The following is a 24,105-nucleotide window of genomic DNA, read 5'->3' as shown; positions in this document are numbered from 1 at the left end:
CAGTATGGTTAATAGCTTTATATGCGAGTAGAAGTGTTTTATATTGAATACGGTAAGGTACGGGCAAAGTATGCGAGTGCATGCAGTAATAGTATATTTTCCAATACACAGGGTTACAAAGTAGTGAAGAAGACATCCAGTGACCATGAGACACCCAGTTGCCATCCCTGTGTGTCAGGAGAACTGAGCAGGACCCAGAGCCCCATCACAGTGCCTCCACCTCACTCACTGATACATGGGAGAGACAAGGAGCAGAAGATCCTGGAACTCACCAACAAGATCATCCAGCTGCTGACCGGAGAGGTGACTGCTGGGAATGGGACATTACACAGTAACACTGGGGGATGTGACTGGAGAGGTGACTGCTGGGAATGGGGCATTATACAGTAGGTGGATGTGGCCGGAGAGGTGACTGCTGGGAATGGGACATTATACAGTAACACTGGTGGATGTGACCGGAGAGGTGACTGATGGAAATGGGGTATTATACAGTAACACCGAGGGATGTGACCGGAGAGGTGACTGCTGGGAATATGACATTATACAGTAACACCGGGGGGATGTGACCGGAGAGGTGACTGCTGGGAATGGGACATTATACAGTAACACCGGTGGATGTGACCGGAGAGGTGACTGCTGGGAATAGGGCATGATACAGTAACACCAGGGGGATGTGACCGGAGAGGTGACTGATGGAAATGGGGTATTATACAGTAACCCCGGGGGATGTGACCGGAGAGGTGACTGCTGGGAATGGGACATTATACAGTAATACCGAGGGATGCGACCGGAGAGGTGACTGCTGGGAATGGGACATTATACAGTAATACCGAGGGATGCGACCGGAGAGGTGACTGCTGGGAATATGACATTATACAGTAACACCGGGGGGATGTGACCGGAGAGGTGACTACTGGGAATGGGACATTATACAGTAACACCGGTGGATGTGACCGGAGAGGTGACTGCTGGGAATAGGGCATGATACAGTAACACCGGGGGATGTGACCGGAGAGGTGACTGATGGAAATGGGGTATTATACAGTAACCCCGGGGGATGTGACCGGAGAGGTGACTGCTGGGAATGGGGCATTATACAGTAACACCGGGGGATGTGACCGGAGAGGTGACTGCTGGGAATGGGACATTATACAGTAATACCGAGGGATGCGACCGGAGAGGTGACTGCTGGGAATGGGACATTATACAGTAATACCGAGGGATGCGACCGGAGAGGTGATTGTGTCGGGTTTCTATAAGGTGTCAGGATGTCACTGTCTATTTCTCTGCGCAGGATGGGAAGTATATAGAGGAACACAAGGGTCTGTGCAGGGATGTTATGATGGAGAATCACTGGCCCCTCACATCACTGGGTATGAGGAGAGTTTGTTTTATTGTACAGGGGTGAGCAGATATGGGGCCCCCCTATACACACGTATCATCTGCTAATCCACATGTACAATATAAAGGGATTTTTGTAAGAACTTACCGTTCGAATCCCTTTCTCTGATATGGTCCTGGTGACACAGCTTCACATTGGGATGTAGGAGGGTCCGCAGGAGCCCAGGCACCTATCCTAAAGCTTTTGGAGGGTAGGCTCCTCCCCTACTGCATCCCAGACTCCTCAGTTCAATCTTTCAAAGCCACTGGAATACATTAACTCAGTACAACGCCTGCACATATTATATGCACAATTTTAAATTTAACTTTTCAACCAATTATAACATGAAGCATCATGAACACTGGAATACTTACTGAGCGTAAGGGAGGGATCGCTGTGTCACCAGGACCATATCAGAGAAAGGGATTCGAACGGTAAGTTCTTACAAAAATCCCTTTTTCTCTTTCAATGGTCCTGGTGACACAGCTTCACATTGGGACGTTCCAGAGCCGGTCCTTTGGGTGGGTACGCTCAGGTCTGCAGTTCTCATCACTGCTCGCCCGAATGATGCGTCCTCCGACGCGAACTCATGGAACCTATAGAATTTGGCAAAAGTATGAACAGATGACCAAGTGGCAGCCCTGCAAACCTGCTCAGCTGTTGCCCCATGTCGAACCGCCCAAGAGGTGGCGACTGATCTGGTGGTATGCGCATTAATCCTGGCTGTCACAGGCCTACCAACTTTAGTATATGCAAAAGCAATCACAGAACGCAACCACCTAGCAATGGTCTGCTTAGAAGCAGGCCAACCATTATTATGTACATCATACAAAATTAGCAAAGTATCAGTCTTCCTGACACTCTTTCCTCTGTCCACATAAATGCGCAAGGCGCGCACAACATCCAAATTCCTCAATTTGCCCCTTTTCCTTGAACCCTCTGGGGTTGAAACATAGGCAGAACTATCTCCTGATTTTTTTTTTTTTTAATTCAGTTTTCTTTATTTGAGTTTTACATTTAAAAGACATGACATAACATTGCTTTTTACATACATGCATACATCTAATTACAATAAACACAAGCCACCCCCCCACCCCTCCAGAGTACCCCCCCCCCCCCCACAATAAAGTAGAGAAAGGTTTTCTATCGGGTCTGTTTAGGTCATTTAGTCTATTCAATTTTGCTTGTACCTTATTATATATTGCCTTATTTTGTTTGTTGTATAGTGCCCATATTTTGGACTGTAGTCGGTTGATGATATCCATGCCTTTTTTTTTTTTTTTAGAATACTGTTCATGCATTTAAATTTACATCTTTTATGTTGCTAGATATTTTGTGCAAAAAGTTCAAGTTTTAGTAATACGAGAGAAAAAACAAATAAACTTTCTCTTTGTAGCGCTCTTGTGATTATACGTTGTGTTTTACATTGTATATATATATATTGTGTCGTTTGTGTTTTATAGTGATCTGGGATAGACGTATTGCACTCTATGCTAAGCAAGCCTATTCCTGTATTTTTAAAAATATTTGCGGTGGAGTGTTATCTCCTACTCACGTTCTTGCCCTTATCCCATTTATCGTGAAAAAGCTTTATTTTATTTATTTATTTATTTTATCATTTTTTTCCTTTTTTTTTTTTTTGTTCTGTTTATTCTTCCCCTTCCCTCTCCTATCTTTGTGTAGTGTATTCTACAAATTGAGGAATTCTATTTATAGTCTTGTGATGATTGTGAATTATGTGTTATGTAAGTGGTGTGAGTGGTTCTCTCTGATTTTTGTGAAGAGTGTGTTATGTACGTATTATAGTATTTGTGACTTAAAAAACGCACAAAATATGCATGCTTCCCTCTTTACCGACCATGACTAATCCTGCGCCTTTAGCGAAGTTTACACTGGGGTTGTTATCTCATCTTGTTCATCTTCCTGCCATAGCAAATAGTGATCTCGCCATCTATCCCACTTGTCATGAAATTTTTTTTTAGAGTTTCTTGCATAGAACATATGCTTTTCGTGCTTCATGGTTTCACTAACCAATGCTCTCCACCCTGCCAGTGCTGGACTTTTAGTTGAAAACCACATGCGAGCTATCATCACTTTCGCCATTGTGATCAAACTAATAACATAGGAATAGAGCATTGGTGAATGATCCCCCCCTATTTCTAGACCCAGCAGACAAGTTCTGGGATTCAGTTGAGTTGTGGCAGGAGTTGTTATCCTAATATCTTTCCAGACCTTTTCCCAGAATGAATATACTCTTGGGCAGACCCAAATCATATGTAGGAAATCGGCCTCTGATGCCCTACATCTCGGGCAGCTATCATCCTCTCTTATTCCAGCCTTATACATCCCCAGTGGAGTGCGATAGGTTCTATGGAGTGAGAAGTAGTGTATTTGTTGATATCTAACAGAGGAAGTTGCGTGTTTAATAGATCCCAATATGGCTTCCCAATCCTCCAACAATATTGGGCCCAAGTCCATCTCCCATTTGATTTTTAATTTCTCCATTGGGGGTAAATGTTGACATATACTCAGGGTGTTGTATAGGCTGGATACCCGGCCTCTATTACCCAAATTTTGGAGCATTTTTTTTATCGGGGATTCGGATATTTCTATCCTGAGCCCCCCAAATTGGGCCTGGATTGCATGCCTCAATTGCAGGTATCTAAAAAAATATTCATTTGGGAGATTAAATTCTACTTGCAATTGTCCAAAGGTTTTAAGCAATCCATTGGTATATATTTGACTAATAACTATGATGTCGTTTTGGTACCATACATTGTTGGAGGATAATTTTTCTAATTCTGCAAATTTTCTATTGAACCACAGTGGTGAATCCTTATCTGTCCCTGACCATTTCCCTGCAGAATGAAGAGACCTCCATATTAGGACCGCCTGACGAAGAATAGGGGGCAGTTTATATGTAGAAATTCCTGACAGGAGCAGAGCCAATGGGGAAGCCCATTGGCCAACCTGTTCTCTTATATATGCATATAGTAATAAATCCTTTGAGTTTTTTACCCATCCGACAAGATGTGCCGCCTGAGCCGCCATATAATAGTTTCTTAAATTTGGAAGAGCCAAACCTCCCTGATTTTTCGATTTGTATAAAGTTTTAATTGCTATACGTGGTGACTTATCATTCCATATAAAGGAAACCACTAATTTTTCTATTGCAATGAACACCTTTTTTGGTATATATATGGGTGAGTTCTGCCAGATGTATAGATATTTTGGCTGTATTATCATTTTAAATAAGTTTATTCGCCCAGTAAGTGTCATGGGTAGCTTTTTCCATGTATGCATACGGTCTTTAAATCCGTCTGTTACTGGGTGGATATTGAGGTCCACATAGCTCTTTGGGCACGAAGTAATCCATATACCTAAGTATTTGATTTTTGTGGTCCACTTCAATACGGATACAGCCTGCTGATCTTCAGGTATGTGGCCTGAGATTGGTAATATACAGGTCGAGTATCCCGTATCCGAATATCCGTTATCCGAATTATTCCGAAATACGGACATTCCAGAAAGTGAAATTTTTTTTTTTTTTTGCTAAAAACTCACTGGGGACATTTGTAACAGCATCACTGGGGACATGATATGTAACTGGCACTATATATGTGCAAGACAATGATTGCTTGGCATTCAAATTCAGTGCTGAGATAGTACACACATTTTGTTTCACGTTTTGAAACCTTGTTTTTTGAACAATTAAAATATATTTGTGTGTATTTTATGTGGTAATAAAATATATTTGTGTGTATATTATGTGTTTATACAGCATAAATGCAAGATACTTCAAAATACATCATTGAAATATTAAAATATTCCGAAATACGGAATAATCCGTTATCCAAAATTCTCCTGGTCCCGAGCATTTTGGATAAGGGATACTCAACCTGTATTTGATTTATCCCAGTTAATACGTAAACCGGATAAATCCCCGAATTTATTTACCACATCCAGAGTTTGTTGTAGGGATTTCCCAGCATCTTGCAGAAAAAGCAGCATATCATCTGCATAAAGGGCATGAGTTCTACTGGAACAGAAATTCCTGAAGCAACTGGTCCTCAGGATCCTTTTTCTGAGAACAAATATATCGTTTTGATAATCCTGCACAAACAGCTTCAGAATAGGCACCTGTCTGCGTCAGTATGTCACAGAATTAAGGGGGCCTTGCAGTGTATACTTAGTCCACAACTATTATCCTCCACGGCTACCCCTTTAAATTCACAGCGAGGAGTAAATGGTGAAGCAGGAAAAAAAATATGATAGCCAAAAAAAAAATTAATTTTTTATGTATAAACCCCCAAACTTCACATAGTGCGGAGACGCTCCTCCACCCATTTTTCTGCTTCTGCGGCATTGTTAAAAAAATGGGTTGAGTCCTCATAGACAACTCTCAGTCTCGCTGGGAACTGCATTGAATACTGTATATGTTTGTCTCTCAATTTGCGTTTGACCTGTGAAAAGCTGGCCCGGCTTTTCTGTACCTCAATGGCAAAGTCGGGATACAGAGAGACTGCATGATTATCATACAGAAGTGCACCCTTTACTCGGGCCAAACGTAGCACAGTGTCCCTGTCTTTGAAATGCAGGAAGCGAACTATTAATGTTCTTGCGGGGGCTCCGGGCTTAGGTGCTCCCCCCGGTATTCTGTGTGCCCGTTCAACAGCAAATTGTTGAGAGAATACTTCCTTAGTGAATAGTTGTGTCATCCAACTTTCAACAAATTTTCCTGGATCGGTGCCCTCGGTTCTCTCTGGAAGGCCTACTATTCGTATATTGTTTCGCCTCAGTCTGCCCTCCATATCTGAGAGCTTAGACTGAACTGTTGCCACTTGGGTTGATAAGTCCTCCACTTTTCTTTTTAACGGGGAGGAGTCATCCTCCAGCTGCGATATACGGTTCTCTGTTTCTGTTACCCTCTCACGCATTTTCTGCAAATCTTGTCGGAGCACGGACACATCTGACTGTACTTGGCCAATTTTTTCCGTGACCCTGTGCTCTGATTCAGATATTGCTTGTATTATTTGCTGTGTAGAATGGACTGGCTCGTTAATGGAGTTGTCTATTTCCGTATGTGGGGCTGGTGAACTTGGAACACTTTGTGTGTTGGATCTGGACGACTGAGCGTTTCGTGAGTACTTTTCTAGCTTAGCAGCTGCCGCCGCAGCAGTACCAGTCTTCCCCATATTTCAGTTCGAGCAGGGTGGGATAGGTAGGGAAAACAGTTACGTGCATAAGATTCATACGGACCAATGATTTTCCCTTTCTCTTGTATCCCAGTAAGAGAGTGACCAGCTTCAGAATAGGCACCTGTCTGCGTCAGTATGTCACAGAATTAAGGGGGCCTTGCAGTGTATACTTAGTCCACAACTATTATCCTCCACGGCTACCCCTTTAAATTCACAGCGAGGAGTAAATGGTGAAGCAGGAAAAAAAATATGATAGCCAAAAAAAATATATATATATATATATATATATATATATATATATATATATATATATATATATATAGTACCTTTAGTGGTGTGCCCACCGCACAGAGCTCTGCCCCCAACTCCTGGTATACTCCACTGGTCCAGGAAGTACCAGTATCGGCCGGATCAGTTGGTTTACCACAACTTTGTTTTATGTGTCCACTTAGAAGAAGAGAGGGACCGCAAAGTAATAGTAGCACCTCTTTGTTATCCTGGCAGCTGCTGGTGTCTGTGCTTCCAGGCTGTCCTTTGGCAGATGCTTTACTGCAGCCAACACACCTGCTTTATCTTTGCCCCACAACTCCATGCACCTGTGCCGTAGTATAGGGCTCAATGAGCCCAGCAGTTGTGTCTTGGTGCCCAGTCCTCAACAATAATAGCCAGTGGTGTCCGATTCTCAGCGCCAGTGAGCCGGATTCTCTGTGCCGACTCTTTGCGCAGTCTCTCGATGTAAGCAGGGCAGCAGGGAGCCTGAGACCCGTTTCAGACGGGGGAGCGAGAGCAGGGTCCTGCGTGACTGCCTCTCGCCTATCCGCCTCTTGTCTGTGCCGCTGCCTGCCGCTCACGTCCCGGCTCTGTCTACACGCGCGCCCGCCGGAAGTCCAGCGCGTGTCCCTCCAGGCGGCCGTGCAGCAACTCAGCACAGAGAAACAGTTCCGTCGCGATCGTGAGGGACCTGCAGCCAGCGTCTCTCATTCAGAACAGACTCCGCGCGTAAGGTACAGGAGCAAATAGCTTTTACCCGCACATTAACAATAATTATTGGGGTTTCTTTGGGTTTTCAGGATTTCTTGAGACTTCACCAGGGGGGATTATAGCATGATAGCGCGGATAAGCGGAGGGAGCTACAGCGTGCTGCTGCTACACCATACTACTCCAAGTCACGCCCCCCGCAGCAGTGGCAACTATCTCCTGATTTAGATGAAAAGCAGAGACTACTTTTGGTAAAAATTTGGGGTACTGTCCGAAAGACAGCCCTATCATCATGACATATAAGGGAGGGAGACTTGCAGGACAAAGCTCCCAACTCCGATACTCTTTTTGCTGACGCCACTGCCAACAGAAATACCAGTTTCCATGTAAGGAATTTAAGGTCAGCCGACCTCAACGGCTCAAAAGGCGCCTTCTGAAGACACTCCAGAACCAGAGATAAATCCCATGGCGCTACTGGTTGCTTGTAGGGAGATTTCAATCGAGAAACCCCCTGCAGGAAGGTCTGTACTTCCGGTATTAATGCAATCCTTCTTCGGAAAGAAATTGACAAGGCCGAGATCTGTACTTTGAGTGACTGAAGGCTTAACCCAGAGGAAAGGCCATCCTGTAAAAAACTCCAACAATTTAGCCATTTTAAATCGTGATGTGTGTGTGACTGCTGTCTTTCACACCATCGAATATAGGTCTTCCAGACCCTATAATAATTTACAGAAGACACTGACTTTCTGGCTTTAATCATTGTGTTAACCACCGCCTCTGAGAATCCTATATTCCTCAAAATGGCGGTTTTAACAGCCAGGCCGTCAAAATTTATCGAGCTGAATCCAGATGGTTGAACGGTCCTTGTTTTAGAAGGTCTGACCTCAGAGGTAGACGCCACGAGTCCACAGACAATCTCTGAAGCCTCGAGTACCAGGACCTCCTTGGCCAATCTGGAGCCACTAAAATTATTGGAATTGTCTGGGCCTGTATCTTTTTCAACACTCTTGCCAGCATTGGAACTGGCGGAAAAACATAAAGAAGATTCCCCTCCCAGGGGATAGTCATGGCATCCACTGCTTCTGCCAGTGGATCCCTCATCCTGGCATAAAACATGGGTACCTGATGGTTGAACCTGGATGCCATCAGGTCCCCATCCGGGGTTCCCCACCTCAGTGTAATCTGGTGGAATACTTGTGGGTTCAGGCTCCATTCCCCTTCCATCAGCTCCTCCCTGCTCAGGAAGTCGGCCTCTATATTCTCCACTCCTGGTATGAATATTGCTGATAATGCTGGAACATTCTGTTCCGCCCACAAGAAGATTCGGAACACCTCCCACATAGCCAGCTTGCTGCGTATGCCTCCCTGGTGATTCAGATATGCCACAGCTGTGGCGTTGTCGGTCTGAATCCCTAAAGGGAGCCCTTGTAATCTTTCTCCCGCCAGAGAAAACATCTTCCACAGAGCCCTCAGTTCCACGATGTTAATCGGTAAGGCAGACTCCTCTGAAGTCCACAAGCCTTGCAGACGCAGGTCCCAGACTACTGCCCCCCAGCCTCTGAGACTGGCGTCGGTAGTGACTACCAGCCAGCTCCAGGACTGCAGGGACCGACCCCACTGAAGGGAATCCACCTCCGTCCACCATTTCAGGAAGGATCGAGTTTCTGAAGACAACACTATTTGTTCTGACATCTTGGTCTGAGTATTCCCTGACCAGTCTGTCAGAATGTTCCACTGGAACACTCGAGAGTGGAACCTGGCGAACTGTAACGTCTCGAAAGACGCCACCATCTTCCCCAGCAGTTTGAGGCACCTCCATACTGATGTGCTCTGAGACCCGAGGATCTCCTGTACCAAGGCAGCCAGATCCCTGGCCTTTGCCTCTGGTAGAAACACCCGATGCAACTGGGTATCCAGAACAACCCCCAAGAATTGGAGTCTCTGTGACGGCACCAACTGAGACTTTTGTAAATTTAAAAGCCAGCCGTGAATCTGCAAAAACCTGATGGCTTCTGCCAAGTGACTCTTCAACTTGTCTGCTGACTCCGCTTTGAACCGCAGGTCGTCCAAAAATGGAATCACTGTGATTTCCCTCAGTCGAAGCACAGCCGCCATTACTGACATTATTTTGGTGAATACCCTTGACGCTGTGGCCAGACCGAAGGGCAACGCCTGGAATTGCAAGAGTATGTCTCCTATTGCACACCTCAATAGAGCCTGATGTTCTGGGTGGATAGGAACATGCAAGTATGCGTCCTGGACATCCATGGACGCCAAAAATTCTCCCTGGTCCAGGCTTAGCAGCACAGACCGTAGAGACTCCATTTTGAAATGGTCTACCCACAAACGGATATTTAATGACTTTAAGTTTAGGATCAGCTGAAAGACCCGTCTGGTTTGGGCACCAAAAACAGAGTGGAATAAAAGCCTTTTTTCCACTCCGCTCTGGGGACCGGGACTACCACATCCTTCTCTAAAAGAGAATGACCTGCTTCCAAGAGAGCCGTACGGAGCCGAGCCTCCTTTGGTAGTGGTGTAGGAATGAACCTTCTCGGCGGAAGACCTATGAAGGGAATCTTGTAACCCTGGGTTATAATTTCTAACACCCAAGAGTCCCGGGCTAACAGTGCCCATGCGTCTTTGAACAGTGACAGACGTCCCCCCACCTTGATAACCGCCGGGCAAAACCCCTGGCAGTCATGCGGAGGGTTTGTCCTCTCCTTTGATTTCTTATGAAAGGAACCAAATTTTGACTTTGGGGCCTTGCCCCTGGAGGACTGAGACTATCCCCTAAAAGACTGTCCTCGAAAGGACGCACCTCCTCTAGGGGAGGGCCGAAAGGACGGCCCGAAAGCAGAAAACCTTGATGTCTGCTTGGCTGCAGGGGTAGGCAGGAAAGTGCTTTTTTCCACCTGTGGCCTGCTTTAATAATCTCTTCCAGTTCTGATCCAAATAACAGCTTTCCTTTAAAAGCTATTGCCTCTAAGCCTTCTTAGACTCATTATCTGCCTCCCAAGCTATAAGCCAGAGCACTCTCCTGGCATTGACGGACACTGAGGAAACTCTGGCAGCCATTTTGAGAGTTTCCTGCTCAGCCTCAATCAAATACTCTGCAGCAGCTTTAAGCTTCTCCGCAAGTAACAACACACAAGGAACAGTATGTCAAATAGTGCACAGGTCAATGACCCACCAATCATGGCCCTAGAGACCCAGGCTGAAGCAATCCGAGGGCGGAGTGTTTTGCCCACCCTTTTAACCATTGCCTTGCTTGAAGGCTGTTCCCCCCTGCACTGGTAGCACAGTGACTTTTGACAAGCATGCCACATAAGTATCTACCACTGGAACTTTCTCTCAGAGGTCTGCATGATCCTTAGGCATGGGATACAGGCTTAAACATCTTTTAGGCATCTAAAGCCTTTTATCAGGGGTTTTCCAATAAATCTTGTAAACCCTCGTCTGCAGGGAGATATCAGTTTCTTTACGCTGTCTCTTAAAAACAACCTTTGCAGGAGTTTATCCTTCACAGACAAATTCAATGCCTGTTTAACAGCAGTAATCAAATCCTCCACCCCTGAGGCTGAGGACTCTTCAGAAACATCACCCTGATCCCAGGGTATGTCTGTGTACTCTCCTTCCTCATCAGCAGCTAACAATGGCACTGAATAAGACCTTTTAGGGGTCCCCACAGAATAACCATAAAACTTGTCCAACAAGTAATTAAACCTGCTGATTGCCTTAGCAGTATCCTGCATGACCTGTAATAAGTCAGGATCTGTCTGGGTCCGAGGCAAAGAGCTAGAGGACTGCTGAGAGAATGGCAGTGGTCTAGGGGAAGTTACCAGCCATCACTCTGCCTGTCCAGTAATGCACCAAAGCATTTTCAGACCTGCCCAGGGACTTAGCCCACGCAAGCTCCGATAGCACTACCCTCTGGGGTTCACTCCCCATGGGTTTCACAGCAGCGCAAGAAATACATAAGCGCCCCCTGCTATCTGCTCAGGGACAAATTTCAGTGTACAACCACTGCAAGCACTCAATGCATTAAAGGCTCCCTCCCCCAAAACCACAGACTGTTGCTCAGACATGATGTTCTCAAATAACACAGTCACAGCATTAAATGTACAGACATTATATACAGAACCAATATACTCAGTTCACTTGGCTTTCTGTAGTCTTCAGAATGGGGAAAGCGATGCCCAGGAAATCCAATCACTCTGTCAGGATCTGTCAGCCAGCTCAGCTCTGCTGCAAGCGTTCTGAATGGCGCCAAAACAGAGTGAGGGAAGGGACCAAGTCCCTGCTGCTGCGGGGTCTGTGACTTTTGGCGCCAACTACCCCCAGACAGCCGCTCCCATTGTAGGATCTCCTAGTTCCAGTATCTCCCCCTCAGCTGGGGACCACTCGGAACATGCCTGTAACACACTGCTGTCCTCTCATATAGGAGCTCAGTGTGTAAGCTCCACAGAAAATGGCCGCCGCCATCACGGAGCGCCTGTCCCCCATGATCCCCACCTAGCGTGAAGCCGGTTTCAGAACGCTCCGGAGCCACGGCAGGTTCTTAAAAGAAGCTGTAAGCGCTGCACAGGGAGACCAGACAGCGTCTCCCCTGTGCACAGCGAGCTGACAGGACGCGCTTCTGTCAGCTCCTGCTGCGCTAGCAGTGTGAGGATTCACTAATGAGAATCCTCACACTGTGCCTACCTAGCTAGTGTAAAAGTTAATAAAATAATAAAAACCCTAACTAACTCTACTCCTTCGGCTGCTCCGGCAGCCCTTTAGAATAGCACACACTCCAGTGGGCACCTAACACGAACTGAGGAGTCTGGGATGCAGTAGGGGAGGAGCCTACCCTCCAAAAGCTTTAGGATAGGTGCCTGGCTCCTGCGGACCCTCCTACATCCCAATGTGAAGCTGTGTCACCAGGACCATTGAAAGAGAAATTCAGTCACTGTGTGTCTCCTATAGATGGGCCCAGTAACAGAGATACCCCAGAGAGATGTCCCCGTCCTCTGTATTCCCAGGATAATCACATACATATAATGTCCTCAGTCACTGCGTGTCTCCTATAGATGGGCCCAGTAACAGAGATACCCCAGAGAGATGTCCCCGTCCTCTGTATTCCCAGCACTGTACAGAGGAGACTCACAGGACCCCACAAGAGGATCAGGTAGGTGGGAAGTTAGGGTCTCCCCAATATACCAAAGTGACTGTCACTATATGAATTGCAGTGGTTGTGTGTGTGTGTGTGTCCTATGCACGGATATTGAACTGTGTAATCTCCCTAGCATCAGACATTACTAATGAGATATTTTTTTGTAGGTTCAATTTGAAGATATTAAGGCAGAAGACACAGAGGAAGAAGAGACGTATGTGACGGATATGAAGATAAGAGAAGAGTCTTATGTGTCAGATAAGAAAGAAGATACAGAGACAGAAGACACACATATGAGGGGTGATCAGCAGTGTAAGAAGGAGGAAATCCCTACAGATATCAGCACAGGTGAGTAATAATCATTTACTGCATACAGTATTTTCCTTGTTCTATTAATACAGCTTTACAGCTATCTAAGAAATCAGGAGCCATCAGCCCCTATTGTACTCCTGGTCTCCCCCTCACATCATGTCACTGTGTGTTACCAGCCCAGAGATCTGACCAGTCTCCTCCCCACACTCTCTGGTGTATCTCATACATCAGGACCCATCAGCCCCTATTATACTCCTGCTCTCCCCCTCACATCATGTCACTGTGTGTTACCAGCCCAGAGATCTGACCAGTCTCCTCCCCACACTCTCTGGTGTATCTCCTACATCAGGAGCCATCAGCCCCTATTATACTCCTGCTCTCCCCTCACATCATGTCACTGTGTGTTACCAGCCCAGAGATCTGACCAGTCTCCTCCCCACACTCTCTGATGGAAAAGGAAAATCATGATAATCAGGCGCTAATACTTTATGTTCAAAATATAATAATCAAAATTAATGCTGTCTGACGAGATAATTATAAGACGACTTATGGCTATTGCAGCTCCCAATAGGTATTCTGTATAACTTAATTAGACAAAATAACAATTAAGAGAAGGAAGAGAGCAGGGGAGAGGGGGGGGCAGATTGAGTGGAGGAGAGAGAGAAGGGGACTGGGAGAGAGCGAAAGGTAGGAATGGGTGGGAGCGGAAAGGGAAGGTGGCTGGGTGCAAGGTGATGTGGTAAGATGAGGTGCTGGGGGGTGAGAGGGGATGAGGGGGGGGGGTGTGACGGACGGACGGGGGCACTGGTGGTGATGGGCCATGGATGGGAACGCCCATGTAAATTTGAGCGTGACGCAAGGTGCCAGGGGCGGGTAGCTAACTTCACATGGCGTCAGCTGCCCTGAGCCCTGGAGATTTCAATGATCTCTCCAGCATTGGGCACATGCGAGGGGATCCGGGTGGGGTAGCGGCTATTCGTCAGGTTGGCACTCTGGGACTTGGTACCAGGTTATCCAGAAACAGGCCCATAGCACAATGCACCAATATATCGGTCATCGGCTCTGTTGTAGAGATCACGCTGGTTACAGACATATTACTGGTGCCCACTGGCTGACGGACCAGCGATATATCGGCCAGTGTGTGCGCAGCATTAGACATGTTCAGTGTAAGTTATAAAACCTCCATGAACATTTCCTTCTCAATGTAACCAATTCTGTCTGTTGTCATTCATCTGTTTCCTGTAGATGGGCGCACAAGCAGGAATACCTCGGAGGGAGATCTCATTGTGTCTCCAGATTATATACTAGAAGATAAGAACATCAGACAAGATTCTCCAGAGGAAAACCCCATTATCCCCAATACACACCCAACATTTCCCAGTGCAGATATTTCATCTGGTCCCTCTAGTCATGAGGAACCTTTTCCTGATCATTCAGACCTTACTACACACAGTACAGATCATAAAGATGATACAATACCATCCAGTTCTATAAGTCAGTCAGTTTTCGCTTTACATCAGAGACATCACACAGGGGAGAAACCATTTTCATGTTCTGAATGTGGGAAATCATTTTCTCGTAAATCACATCTTGTTTCACATGAGAGATTACATACAGGTGAGAAACCATTTTCATGTTCTGAATGTGGGAAATGTTTTACTCATAAATCCAGTCTTGTTGCACACGAGATGGTACATACAGGTGAGAAACCATTTTCATGTTCTGAATGTGGGAAATGTTATAGGAATAAACCCAGTCTTGTTAGACATGAGAGGGAACATACAGGTGAGAAACCATTTTCATGTTCTGAATGTGGGAAATCGTTTTCTTTTAAGTCACATCTTGTTATACATGAGAGGGTACATACAGGTGAGAAACCATTTTCATGTTCTGAATGTGGGAAATGTTTTACTCATAAATCACATCTTGTTACACATGGGTGGGAACATACAGGTGAGAAACCATTTTCATGTTCTGAATGTGGGAAATCGTTTTCTTGTAAGTCACATCTTGTTACACATGAGAGGGTACATACAGGTGAGAAACCATTTTCATGCTCTGAATGTGGGAAATGTTATAGGGATAAATCCAGTCTTGTTACACATGAGAGGGAACATACAGGTGAGAAACCATTTTCATGTTCTGAATGTGGGAAATGTTTTACTCATAAAGCCAGTCTTGTTGCACATGAGAGGGAACACACAGTTGCGAAACCATTTTCATGTTCTGAATGTGGGAAATCATTTTCTTGTAAGTCACATCTTGTTACACATGAGAGGGTACATACAGGTGAGAAACCATTTTCATGTTCTGAATGTGAGAAATGTTTTGCACAGAAATCCAATCTTGTTACACATGAGAGGGAACATACAGGTGAGAAACCATTTTCATGTTCTGAATGTGGGAAATGTTATAACAAGAAATCCAATCTTGTTCTACATGAGAGGGTACATACAGGTGAGAAACCATTTGCATGTTCTGAGTGTGGGAAATGTTTTCTAAATAAATCTCATCTTGTTCTACATGAGAGGGTACATACAGGTGAGAAACCATTTTCATGCTCTGAATGTGGGAAATGTTTTACTCATAAATCCAGTCTTGCTCTACATGAGAGGGTACATACAGGTGAGAAACCATTTTCATGTTCTGAATGTGGGAAATGTTTTACTCATAAAGCCAGTCTTGTTGCACATGAGAGGGAACACACAGGTGAGAAACCATTTTCATGTTCTGAATGTGGGAAATCATTTTCTTGTAAGTCACATCTTGTTACACATGAGAGGGTACATACAGGTGAGAAACCATTTTCATGTTCTGAATGTGAGAAATGTTTTGCACAGAAGTCCAATCTTGTTACACATGAGAGGGAACATACAGGTGAGAAACTATTTTCATGTTCTGAATGTGGGAAATGTTTTACTCATAAATCCAGTCTTGTTCTACATGAGAGGGTACATACAGGTGAGAAACCATTTTCATGCTCTGAATGTGGGAAATGTTATAGCAATAAATCCAATCTTGCTCTACATGAGAGGGTACATACAGGTGAGAAACCATTTGCATGTTCTGAGTGTGGGAAATGTTTTCTACATAAATATAATCTTGTTCTACATGAGAGGGTACATACAGGTGAGAAACCATTTTCATGCTCTGAATGTGGGAAATGTTTTAAAAATAAATCACATCTTGTTAGACATCAGAGAAGCCTTTTCCATGCTTACAGTGTGGGACATGATTTATAAATAAATGTATACTTTGTAAATACCAGAACAATAACATTTGGATGAGCAGATCTACATTAAACATGAGCATTGATGTGAGGATACCCCTGTTGCATGCACAGGGATCATCTGAGAGTAGTCTCCCCAAAACAATGCAGGCTCGATTCACCCCCTAGAAACTGTGGGAGCTACCCATGGGTTCTTAAATGTAAGGCTAGCAGAAACTGTCCTGGCTGATGTTCCTCCACAACCAGCCCCCTCCCCCCTCTCCAGAGCTGCCGGCTTATGCTGAGTATACACCAGCATGATGCAGCTTGTGAGCGGGTTGTTAGGGGAATGTATGACCTGCTCACTATATGGCGGAGCCTATGACACGCTCAGGAACTGCATCTGATGTGATCGCGACCCGAACCCACTTCAATGGTAGGATCTCAGAAAAGACCTAACGATCCGCGGGGCTGCACGTCGGATCGGGATCGCATCAGAACGGCAGTGAAATGGACAATTTACATAAAATCGGTTGAGATTGTATCTAAATTGGCTCATTTTGGGCCAAATCATCCTGATGTGTACCCCACATTACTGTAATCATACTGCAGGCTTCCAGGCACCAGCTCAGCAGGAAGCCAGGCTGCTCCTGGGACATTTACATCCTGGGATACAACCATCCGCCCAGTCACTGCCCAGATCTTATTTTTATTCAGTATTTCTTATTACAATATGCATATGATACAGAGATGAGACATTACATCCTATCCTTTCCCCTACCTTATATCTGTGCAGTGTATATGTGCTTTATGTCTGACAAGCGATGTCATTATACCGATTATACTAAACTTACATTGTGCCTCATCTATCTCACCTTCTGTATACGGCCATTTATAATAAACCTATTCCTGTGTTTGGTCCTGTGTAATAGTGTGGATTTGTGTAATGTATATGCATTGTTGTGTATACTCCTGTATAAGCCTCATAGAATTCTGACAGCGTCCATCTCTCCCACGTTTGATGACACTTTCTTACATTATTACTTTTGGTGTATGTGTACTTCTCATTATCTACTGTATGGTTTACCAGATGGATCCCGTGGTATAAATCCGGTGCCTCATGCGCCTCCATTTCCCTGCTATTATTACTTTTGCCAGAGCAGCTTGGTTCTCCACCGGCGGTATAAACGGGTCATTGCCCTTACCTGTGGGTTTATGCCCAAAATACATAGTTACATCCAGATATTGTACCGGTAGTCCCACCTTGACCATTATATTTTGGACTTTCTCCCAAAATCTCCTTCACGTGATGCTGCCAAATCCTATGCATACATGTACCCTGCTGTATACTGCATTTTGGGCATAAATCATTTCTCTTTCAATGGTCCTGGTGACACAGCTTCACATTGGGATGTAGGAGGGTCCGCAGGAGCCAGGCACCTATACCAAAGCTTTTAGAGTGGTAGGCTCCTCCCACTGCATCCCAGAATCCCCAGTTCTTTTTAGGTGCCCACCGGAGTGGGTGCTATACTGAAGAGGCTGCTGCGCAGATTAGAGATAGATAGGTGTTTTTTATTTTATTAATTTTACACTTATTAGGTATGACGCAGTGCTGAGGAACTTCCGGTTTCGTCGCACGGAGCAATGCGTTCCAATTAGAAACAGGAAATGCGTTCCACCCGGAGTTCTAACTTCTAGAGGACATTTCAACAGTTTTTAAGCAACGGGGGTTAGCGGTTTTACCTTATGGAATACACTGCATGATTTTTTAATGGTACTAAATATTAGTAGTAAATATACAGTATTTTTAAGACTTGACCTCTTGACCCGGAGGTTAATGAGGGGATATGTTTAAATAGAGGAAGTGACTCACTCTCCAGACTACTGCCTGACAAAGGGAGATTTGGATCCCGATACGCGTTGCAGCAGCCTGGAGTGAGTCACCAGAGGGGGTCTATTACCGGTACTGGATTCGTTTGAAGCACCTGAAGCCTTTGGTTTTCCGGAGAACCGGAGGCTTTCCAGATTTGAAAGACCTTTCTACAGGCGTTCGAGACACCAGATTCTGGTAAACCTCCACCTTTAGCTTTATATAAGGGACAACATCATTGTTCACTATCTAAGTGTGTGGTTTTATGTATGTTTTATTAGTGTGTATAAATAAATATATCTGTTATTTTGACGATATCACACTATTATGAGAATGAGAAGAATTGGTTGACAAGGAGAGTATATTTCTTTTATTCATCTGATATTCTGACCTTTGGGTCATCTCACTTTTTTCTGGAAGGGTGTCAGCGCACAAAATCACTTATTCTTTCTTTACCAATTTATCCATTGTTACTAAGGGAGTAACTTTAAGCGATTAGTGCAGCAGACATTCAATTCAGCGCATAGCGTATAGACTCAAAATTACAATAAAACTCTATAGTAAAGTCAATGGCATCGCACCCTATGCAATCGCATGCAATTTTGCGGCACCATGCGATCGCATGCGATGTGATACAAAGAGATATCACCGGGTGAAAAAAATAGCAGTCCATTAATTACATAGGAAAATCGCATCGCATTGCATGCAAAGAATGGTAAAAGATGCGATTTTGCGATCTGGGCGCCGTGATAATACACAAGTATCGGACTTCCTATGTATCACTCACACAGGACAGTTACCTGGCTGGGACCACACTGGACAACAAGACATTACACACATGCAATAAACAGTACATTACCATGACAGACACATATCAGGCTCAGTGGTATATGCCCTGATGGGCGCAATACTTATAGAAACGAGGGACTACATCTGATATCTAATGAAGTCACATTCTATTACTATATACACACAGTCCTGTGGATGGCACCATTGCTGTGAGAGGCACGGCTCCCATGAGATTGCAGGGGGTATACTGTATTGGGAAAATGCCGTTATCTCAGGTAAGAGAGTGTCTGTGTCTCTGGGCTATATTTAGGAATTTTGGGGTGTCTACCCACTGATGATCCCGGTGGGGGTGGTATGTATAGCCAACATCTATATATATATATATATATATATATGGAACAGTATAGTGGTACAGCAGAAAGCATCTAGCCTATAATAACCTCGACTGGCTCACCAATCGTAGGAAGCTGCAAAATGACATAAGAAATACAAAAAAATTATATAGAAAAATATTAAACAAAAAACTAAGCAAAAGCAAAATATACAACTGCAGATCCATTCGGATCACGGATTGATGTCGGCCTACTCTTTCTTTAAACGTGCAAGACGTCTTGCCTATATAGACATATCCACACGGGCACCGAATCCGGTAGCTACTACATGCGAGGATGTGTTTCATAGGGATTTTGTGTTCAGAATGAGGATGTAATATGTAGTACCCTAGTTTTCCTTCTGCTGCATGCGGGCAGGATAAGGGGGGCGGACCGGGTCCGCTGATGTCACAGTTGTGGGCGGTTCCGGGTCACTGCGGTCACTAAAGGGAGCGGGTCCGCCCGCCTCCGTCACTAAAGCAGAGGCTGTTTTAGCCGGGCGCTGCTAGAGGAGCAGGCCGCATTTTGCCCTTTAAATCGGGCAGGGTGCAGCGCCCCGCTATAACAGCCAAGCGGAAAACACTAGTTCGCGTAGCGGCAAGTGATACAGTTGGTGCATTTATATGCACCCGGTTTCCCGCCTAGAAAAGTGCCACAGATAGTATTCCTTGATATGGCTACATTGTTCTGGACTAACCAGTCCTTGATGTTGCGTCCACGTTGGTGGCAGTTCATCAAATAGGTGTTCTGAAGATATTGTAGGTTTTATCAGTGGTAACGAGCGGCCAATGTTTTCTTGATGTGTCAGTAATAAGTGTAAGATAGTGTTCTTATCTGTGGCCTTATAAAAGGTTGTCTGTTTCCATCCATTTGTTCTGTACTCGACTGGTTTTAACACCCAGATAATTGATGGTGGTGTAGTGGCGATGGAACTGAAGTGGATAGTCTCATCCGAGTAAAGGTGCCCATACACGTTACAATTATTGTATAAAATATTGTATACAATATCGGGTACTTGTGGATTATCACGGCTCCCATTGCATGCCATCGAATGCCATATATAGTGCCATGCGATGCGATTTTTACAGTTTTTGCCGTTTTTTGTCAAAATCGTATGCGATGCACTGAAAAGCATCCAAATGCATCGTAATTAGTATTAAACATGTTTAATGGCCCCCAAATGGCATTTTTGAGGCTGTACCACCCCCAATATCAATGCGAACCCGAAGCGTGGCGAGCGCAGCGAGCCCGCGAGGGGCGGCGGTACGCGTCCTACGACCTTTTCATACCCCCACTATCCACGTCGGCGTGGAGTTGAGAATAGAAAGTGTGGCGAGCGCAGCGAGCCACCGAGCCCGAAGCGTGGCGAGCGGACACCTGTGAAGCCCGTGAGGGGACGCGGATGTGAAGGTATCCGCATCCCCTCGCAGGGGTCGCTACGCTCGCCACGCTTCGGGCTCGGTGGCTCGCCATGCTTCGGGGTCGCGTTGATAGTGGGGGTGGTACAGCCTCAAAAATGCCATTTGGGGGCCATTGAACATGTTTAATACTAATTCCAATGCATTTGGATGCTTTTCAGTGCAAAATCGTATGCGATCGCATGCGATTTTTTCACATACGATGGCCATCGTGGGAGCCGTGATAATCCACAAGTACCCAATATCGCATCTCATCGTATCTTGGTTTTGTGATAAGATCAGATGAGAAGAGATCTTAAGGTGCCCACAGACGCTACAATTGTACTGTTCTATGCGTTTTTGACTGTACAATGGTTCTATACAATTTTTCTTCCAGCTTGCTATGAGATGTGCACTTGGATGCATGTGATGAACCCATGTTTGTAATGTTAAATTTCAGATGTAGTCTAAAAAGTACGTGCAGCACGTACTTTTTTAGACATACAATATCGGACTCCTGGGAACATAAACTCCATCCAATAATTGTACATAAGATGCAATTTGTGCTTAAAAAGTACAAAACGCATTCGATAATTGTAGCGTCTGTGGGCACCTTAATACAAAAAGTAGGTGCAGCACATACTTTTTGTACTAGATCTAATCTCATCTGATCTCATCGCAAAACCGAGATGCGATGAGATGCGATATTGTATACAATATTGTATACAATAATTGTAACGTGTATGGGCACCTTAAAGGTGCCCATACACGGTCCGTTTAACGGATCCGTTCGGCACTTAATTAGCACGCATCGCATCGGATCGCATCCCTAGTGCGGGAGCACGCATCTCATAGTACAGAACGGACCGTCTATGGGCACCATTAGTCCTTCAAATGTTGGAAATTACGCACCATCATCTATATATGTCTAGTGTCTGTGTGTCTCTGAAATACTGCCATCTGCTGGCAGAGAGTGAAACTACATCTCTTTCTCTCATACATGCACAAACACAGAGGCAATCACAAGGTAGCAGACTAGCTTTCGAAGCTTTTGCTTCCAGTAGGCTTACTAGTGTGTGTGTCTATATATATGTATATATATTAGAGACGCCCATACACACACTGTATATATTAAGGTGACCAACTTTTTTACAATGAAAAGGAGACAATAAAATTGAAGAAAAAAATATGAATAATAATAAGAAACACGGAGTAAGCCTAAATAGACTAGCAGGGTGGGTGGTGGTGGAACTAGCGGGCCCCAGCAACCCATACCTCCCAACTTCTAACCCACGGCAAGAGGGACATAAACATGCTCCACAGGCGCACGCCCGAAATTTGAGGCGTGGCCTGGCGGCAAGGGGGCATGGCCTACAAACCCAGTTAGTTGAAAATAAAAGCAATATATTTTTGAAAGGAAACCTATATAATGCAAAGCATCTGAGAAATGCACTTTCTCCTGACTGACTGGGAAAGTGGGTAATAAGCAGTATTAGAAGTGGTGTGCACATCCACCATGGCTCTCACCCAAATCCCCTGTGCTGTGCCCAGCCCTAGGCTCTCTAACCGCATGTGTAACACTATGGCGCTCACCTCTGTTTATGTCCCTGGTCCTGGTGGGGTACATGTGGCCTGTGTCTGAATGCCGGTGTTTGCGCAGCTGCGCACACTCATCGCCGGCTGTAACCTGTCGCCCCCTCTGGCGGCCGCCATCTTTTTGGTTCCCTTAGCCTCTCCTGTGCGGCTCCGCCTCCCCTGTCACTAGGCTGACCAATAGCCGCACAGTCCACCTGTTAAGTACTGACTGGTCAGGTTAGAACGGCAGTCAGTACAATGATGTCTACCCCTATGCATCATTGCTCCGGTCTGGCTCTGTAGTTCCCACTACAATCCTTCGTGTCTTCAAGGGAAGTCTCCCCTGCTGATCGTCTACTGCTCATTTCATGTACCACGGACTCCACTGCCGCCAATGCGGATCAAGTAAGGTTAGCCCCCCACCAGGGGTATTATCTTGCTCATCATTCCCAACGGTTATTATCCACGGTCACCTCTGATTGCAGCCACGATCCAGTCTAGCAAGGACAGTCTTCTTCATTAATATTCTTTATTCTTCAATCTTCAAACCAATCATTAAATCTTCAAACCAATCATCCAATCTTCCATCCAATCCTCCAACCAATAATCCAATCTTCCAATCAACCATCCAATCTTCCAGTTATTTCTTCATTCAAACATCCAATCAATTACCCAATCAAATCCCTTCTTCAATTCTTCAAGCAACATTATAATATTCTTTTAAGTACCAAGCACCATCATATTCGGCAATAACGTATTGGACTATTGACTTTTACATTGGCATAATCTACAGTATATCATTTGTGCCATCAGTATCACTTGTCTTGCAATATCTTTATTAAATCAATTTCATTTTATTCTATTGTTTCACTCCCTTCTGTCGTGGATGCAACATCCTTACATTAAAGCACCCAGCCTCTGTTACACTACAGCTGGTGCTTCTAAGAACGTGACATGGTGTAACTACCAAGGGTGCAGCTGCTATCGGGCCCGAGCTGTTTCTAGGGCCCGCAGCTCCCCCCTGTACCAAGTCCTGACTGCACCAAAGATCAGCAGCATTCAGCGCTACCTGCTCCACCTTGCCACGGCCCCCTCACCTTGGCCCGGCCAACGCAAGCTGCAGCACATCCACTGAGGATGAAGCTGCGCTCCCTCAACCCTCCTGGCTGGCTTCCAGCAGTCACGCGATTTGCGGTCATTTAGGGGGTGTGGCCTAATGCAGTGAAGTGCCCACCCCCATAAGAGGCCCCCTGGCTGTGCTCCCACCGACTGCTGTAATGAGGTATGCTCATCCCCACTCTCTGTCTGAAGCTGTCTAACTTCCCCCCCTCTCTCTTTTTCTAACGCTGTCACATCCCCCCTCTCTGATGCTGTCTATTCCCCCTCTCTGATGCCGTCTCCTCCCCGTCTTTCTCTGATGCCGTCTCCTCCCCGTCTTTCTCTGATGCCGTCTCCTCCCCGTCTTTCTCTGACGCTGTCTCCTCCACCTCTTACTCTGTTGTCGTCTCCATTCAACTCTCTCTCTGACGCCGTCTCCTTACACCTATCTCTGACGCCATTTCCTCCCGCTCTTACTCTGACCCTGTCTCCTCCCTCTCTTTCTCTGATGCTGTCTCCTCCCTCTCTTTCTCTGATGTCGTCTCCATTCACCTCTCTCTGATGCCATCTCCTTTCTCCTCTCTCTGATGCCGTCTACTTCCCCCTCTGTCCGATGCCATCTCCTCCCCCCTCTCTCTGATGCCATCTCCTTCCACCTCTCTCTGATGCCATCTCCTCCCCCTCCCTCTGACGCCATCTCCTCCCAGTTTTCTGGACCCGGATGCGACCCGGACGTTGTTCCCTTTTACACCGGTGTCCCCCGTCATTATGCTGGG

At 45.4% G+C, this 24,105-nt stretch overlaps 2 protein-coding genes across 2 annotated transcripts in view; both read left to right on the top strand.

The window, feature by feature from the left end:
* Positions 1 to 17,125, top strand: part of LOC146010225 (uncharacterized) — a 43,431-nt gene extending 26,306 nt beyond the window's left edge. Inside the window, exon 3 of the mRNA XM_083151261.1 lies at positions 14,555 to 17,125. Coding sequence (XP_083007387.1) covers positions 14,555 to 16,263 — 1,709 coding nt within the window. The 3' untranslated portion in view covers positions 16,264 to 17,125. The remainder of the gene's footprint in view (positions 1 to 14,554) is intronic.
* Positions 22 to 13,065, top strand: LOC146007387 (uncharacterized). The gene is made up of 2 exons (XM_083145736.1): positions 22 to 303; positions 12,877 to 13,065. The coding sequence occupies exons 1-2, from the start codon at positions 22 to 24 to the stop codon at positions 13,063 to 13,065; spliced, it is 471 nt and encodes a 156-aa protein (XP_083001862.1).
* Positions 17,126 to 24,105: the final 6,980 nt, after the last annotated feature.

Source organism: Crinia signifera, chromosome 6 (genome assembly GCF_055691185.1).
Source record: "Crinia signifera chromosome 6, ASM5569118v1, whole genome shotgun sequence".
In the NCBI taxonomy this organism is placed as follows: domain Eukaryota; kingdom Metazoa; phylum Chordata; class Amphibia; order Anura; family Myobatrachidae; genus Crinia; species Crinia signifera.
The sequence above is the reverse complement of the archived record's forward strand: the minus strand, read 5'-3'. Positions and strand labels throughout refer to the sequence as shown.

Bases quoted from the DNA above. Each gene is read 5' to 3' on its own strand.
- LOC146007387 (XM_083145736.1), top strand. From the start codon at position 22: ATGCGAGTAGAAGTGTTTTATATTGAATACGGTAAGGTACGGGCAAAG. The intron at 304-12,876 runs GTGACTGCTGGG...ATTTTTTTGTAG, and splicing joins TCCAGCTGCTGACCGGAGAG to GTTCAATTTGAAGATATTAA.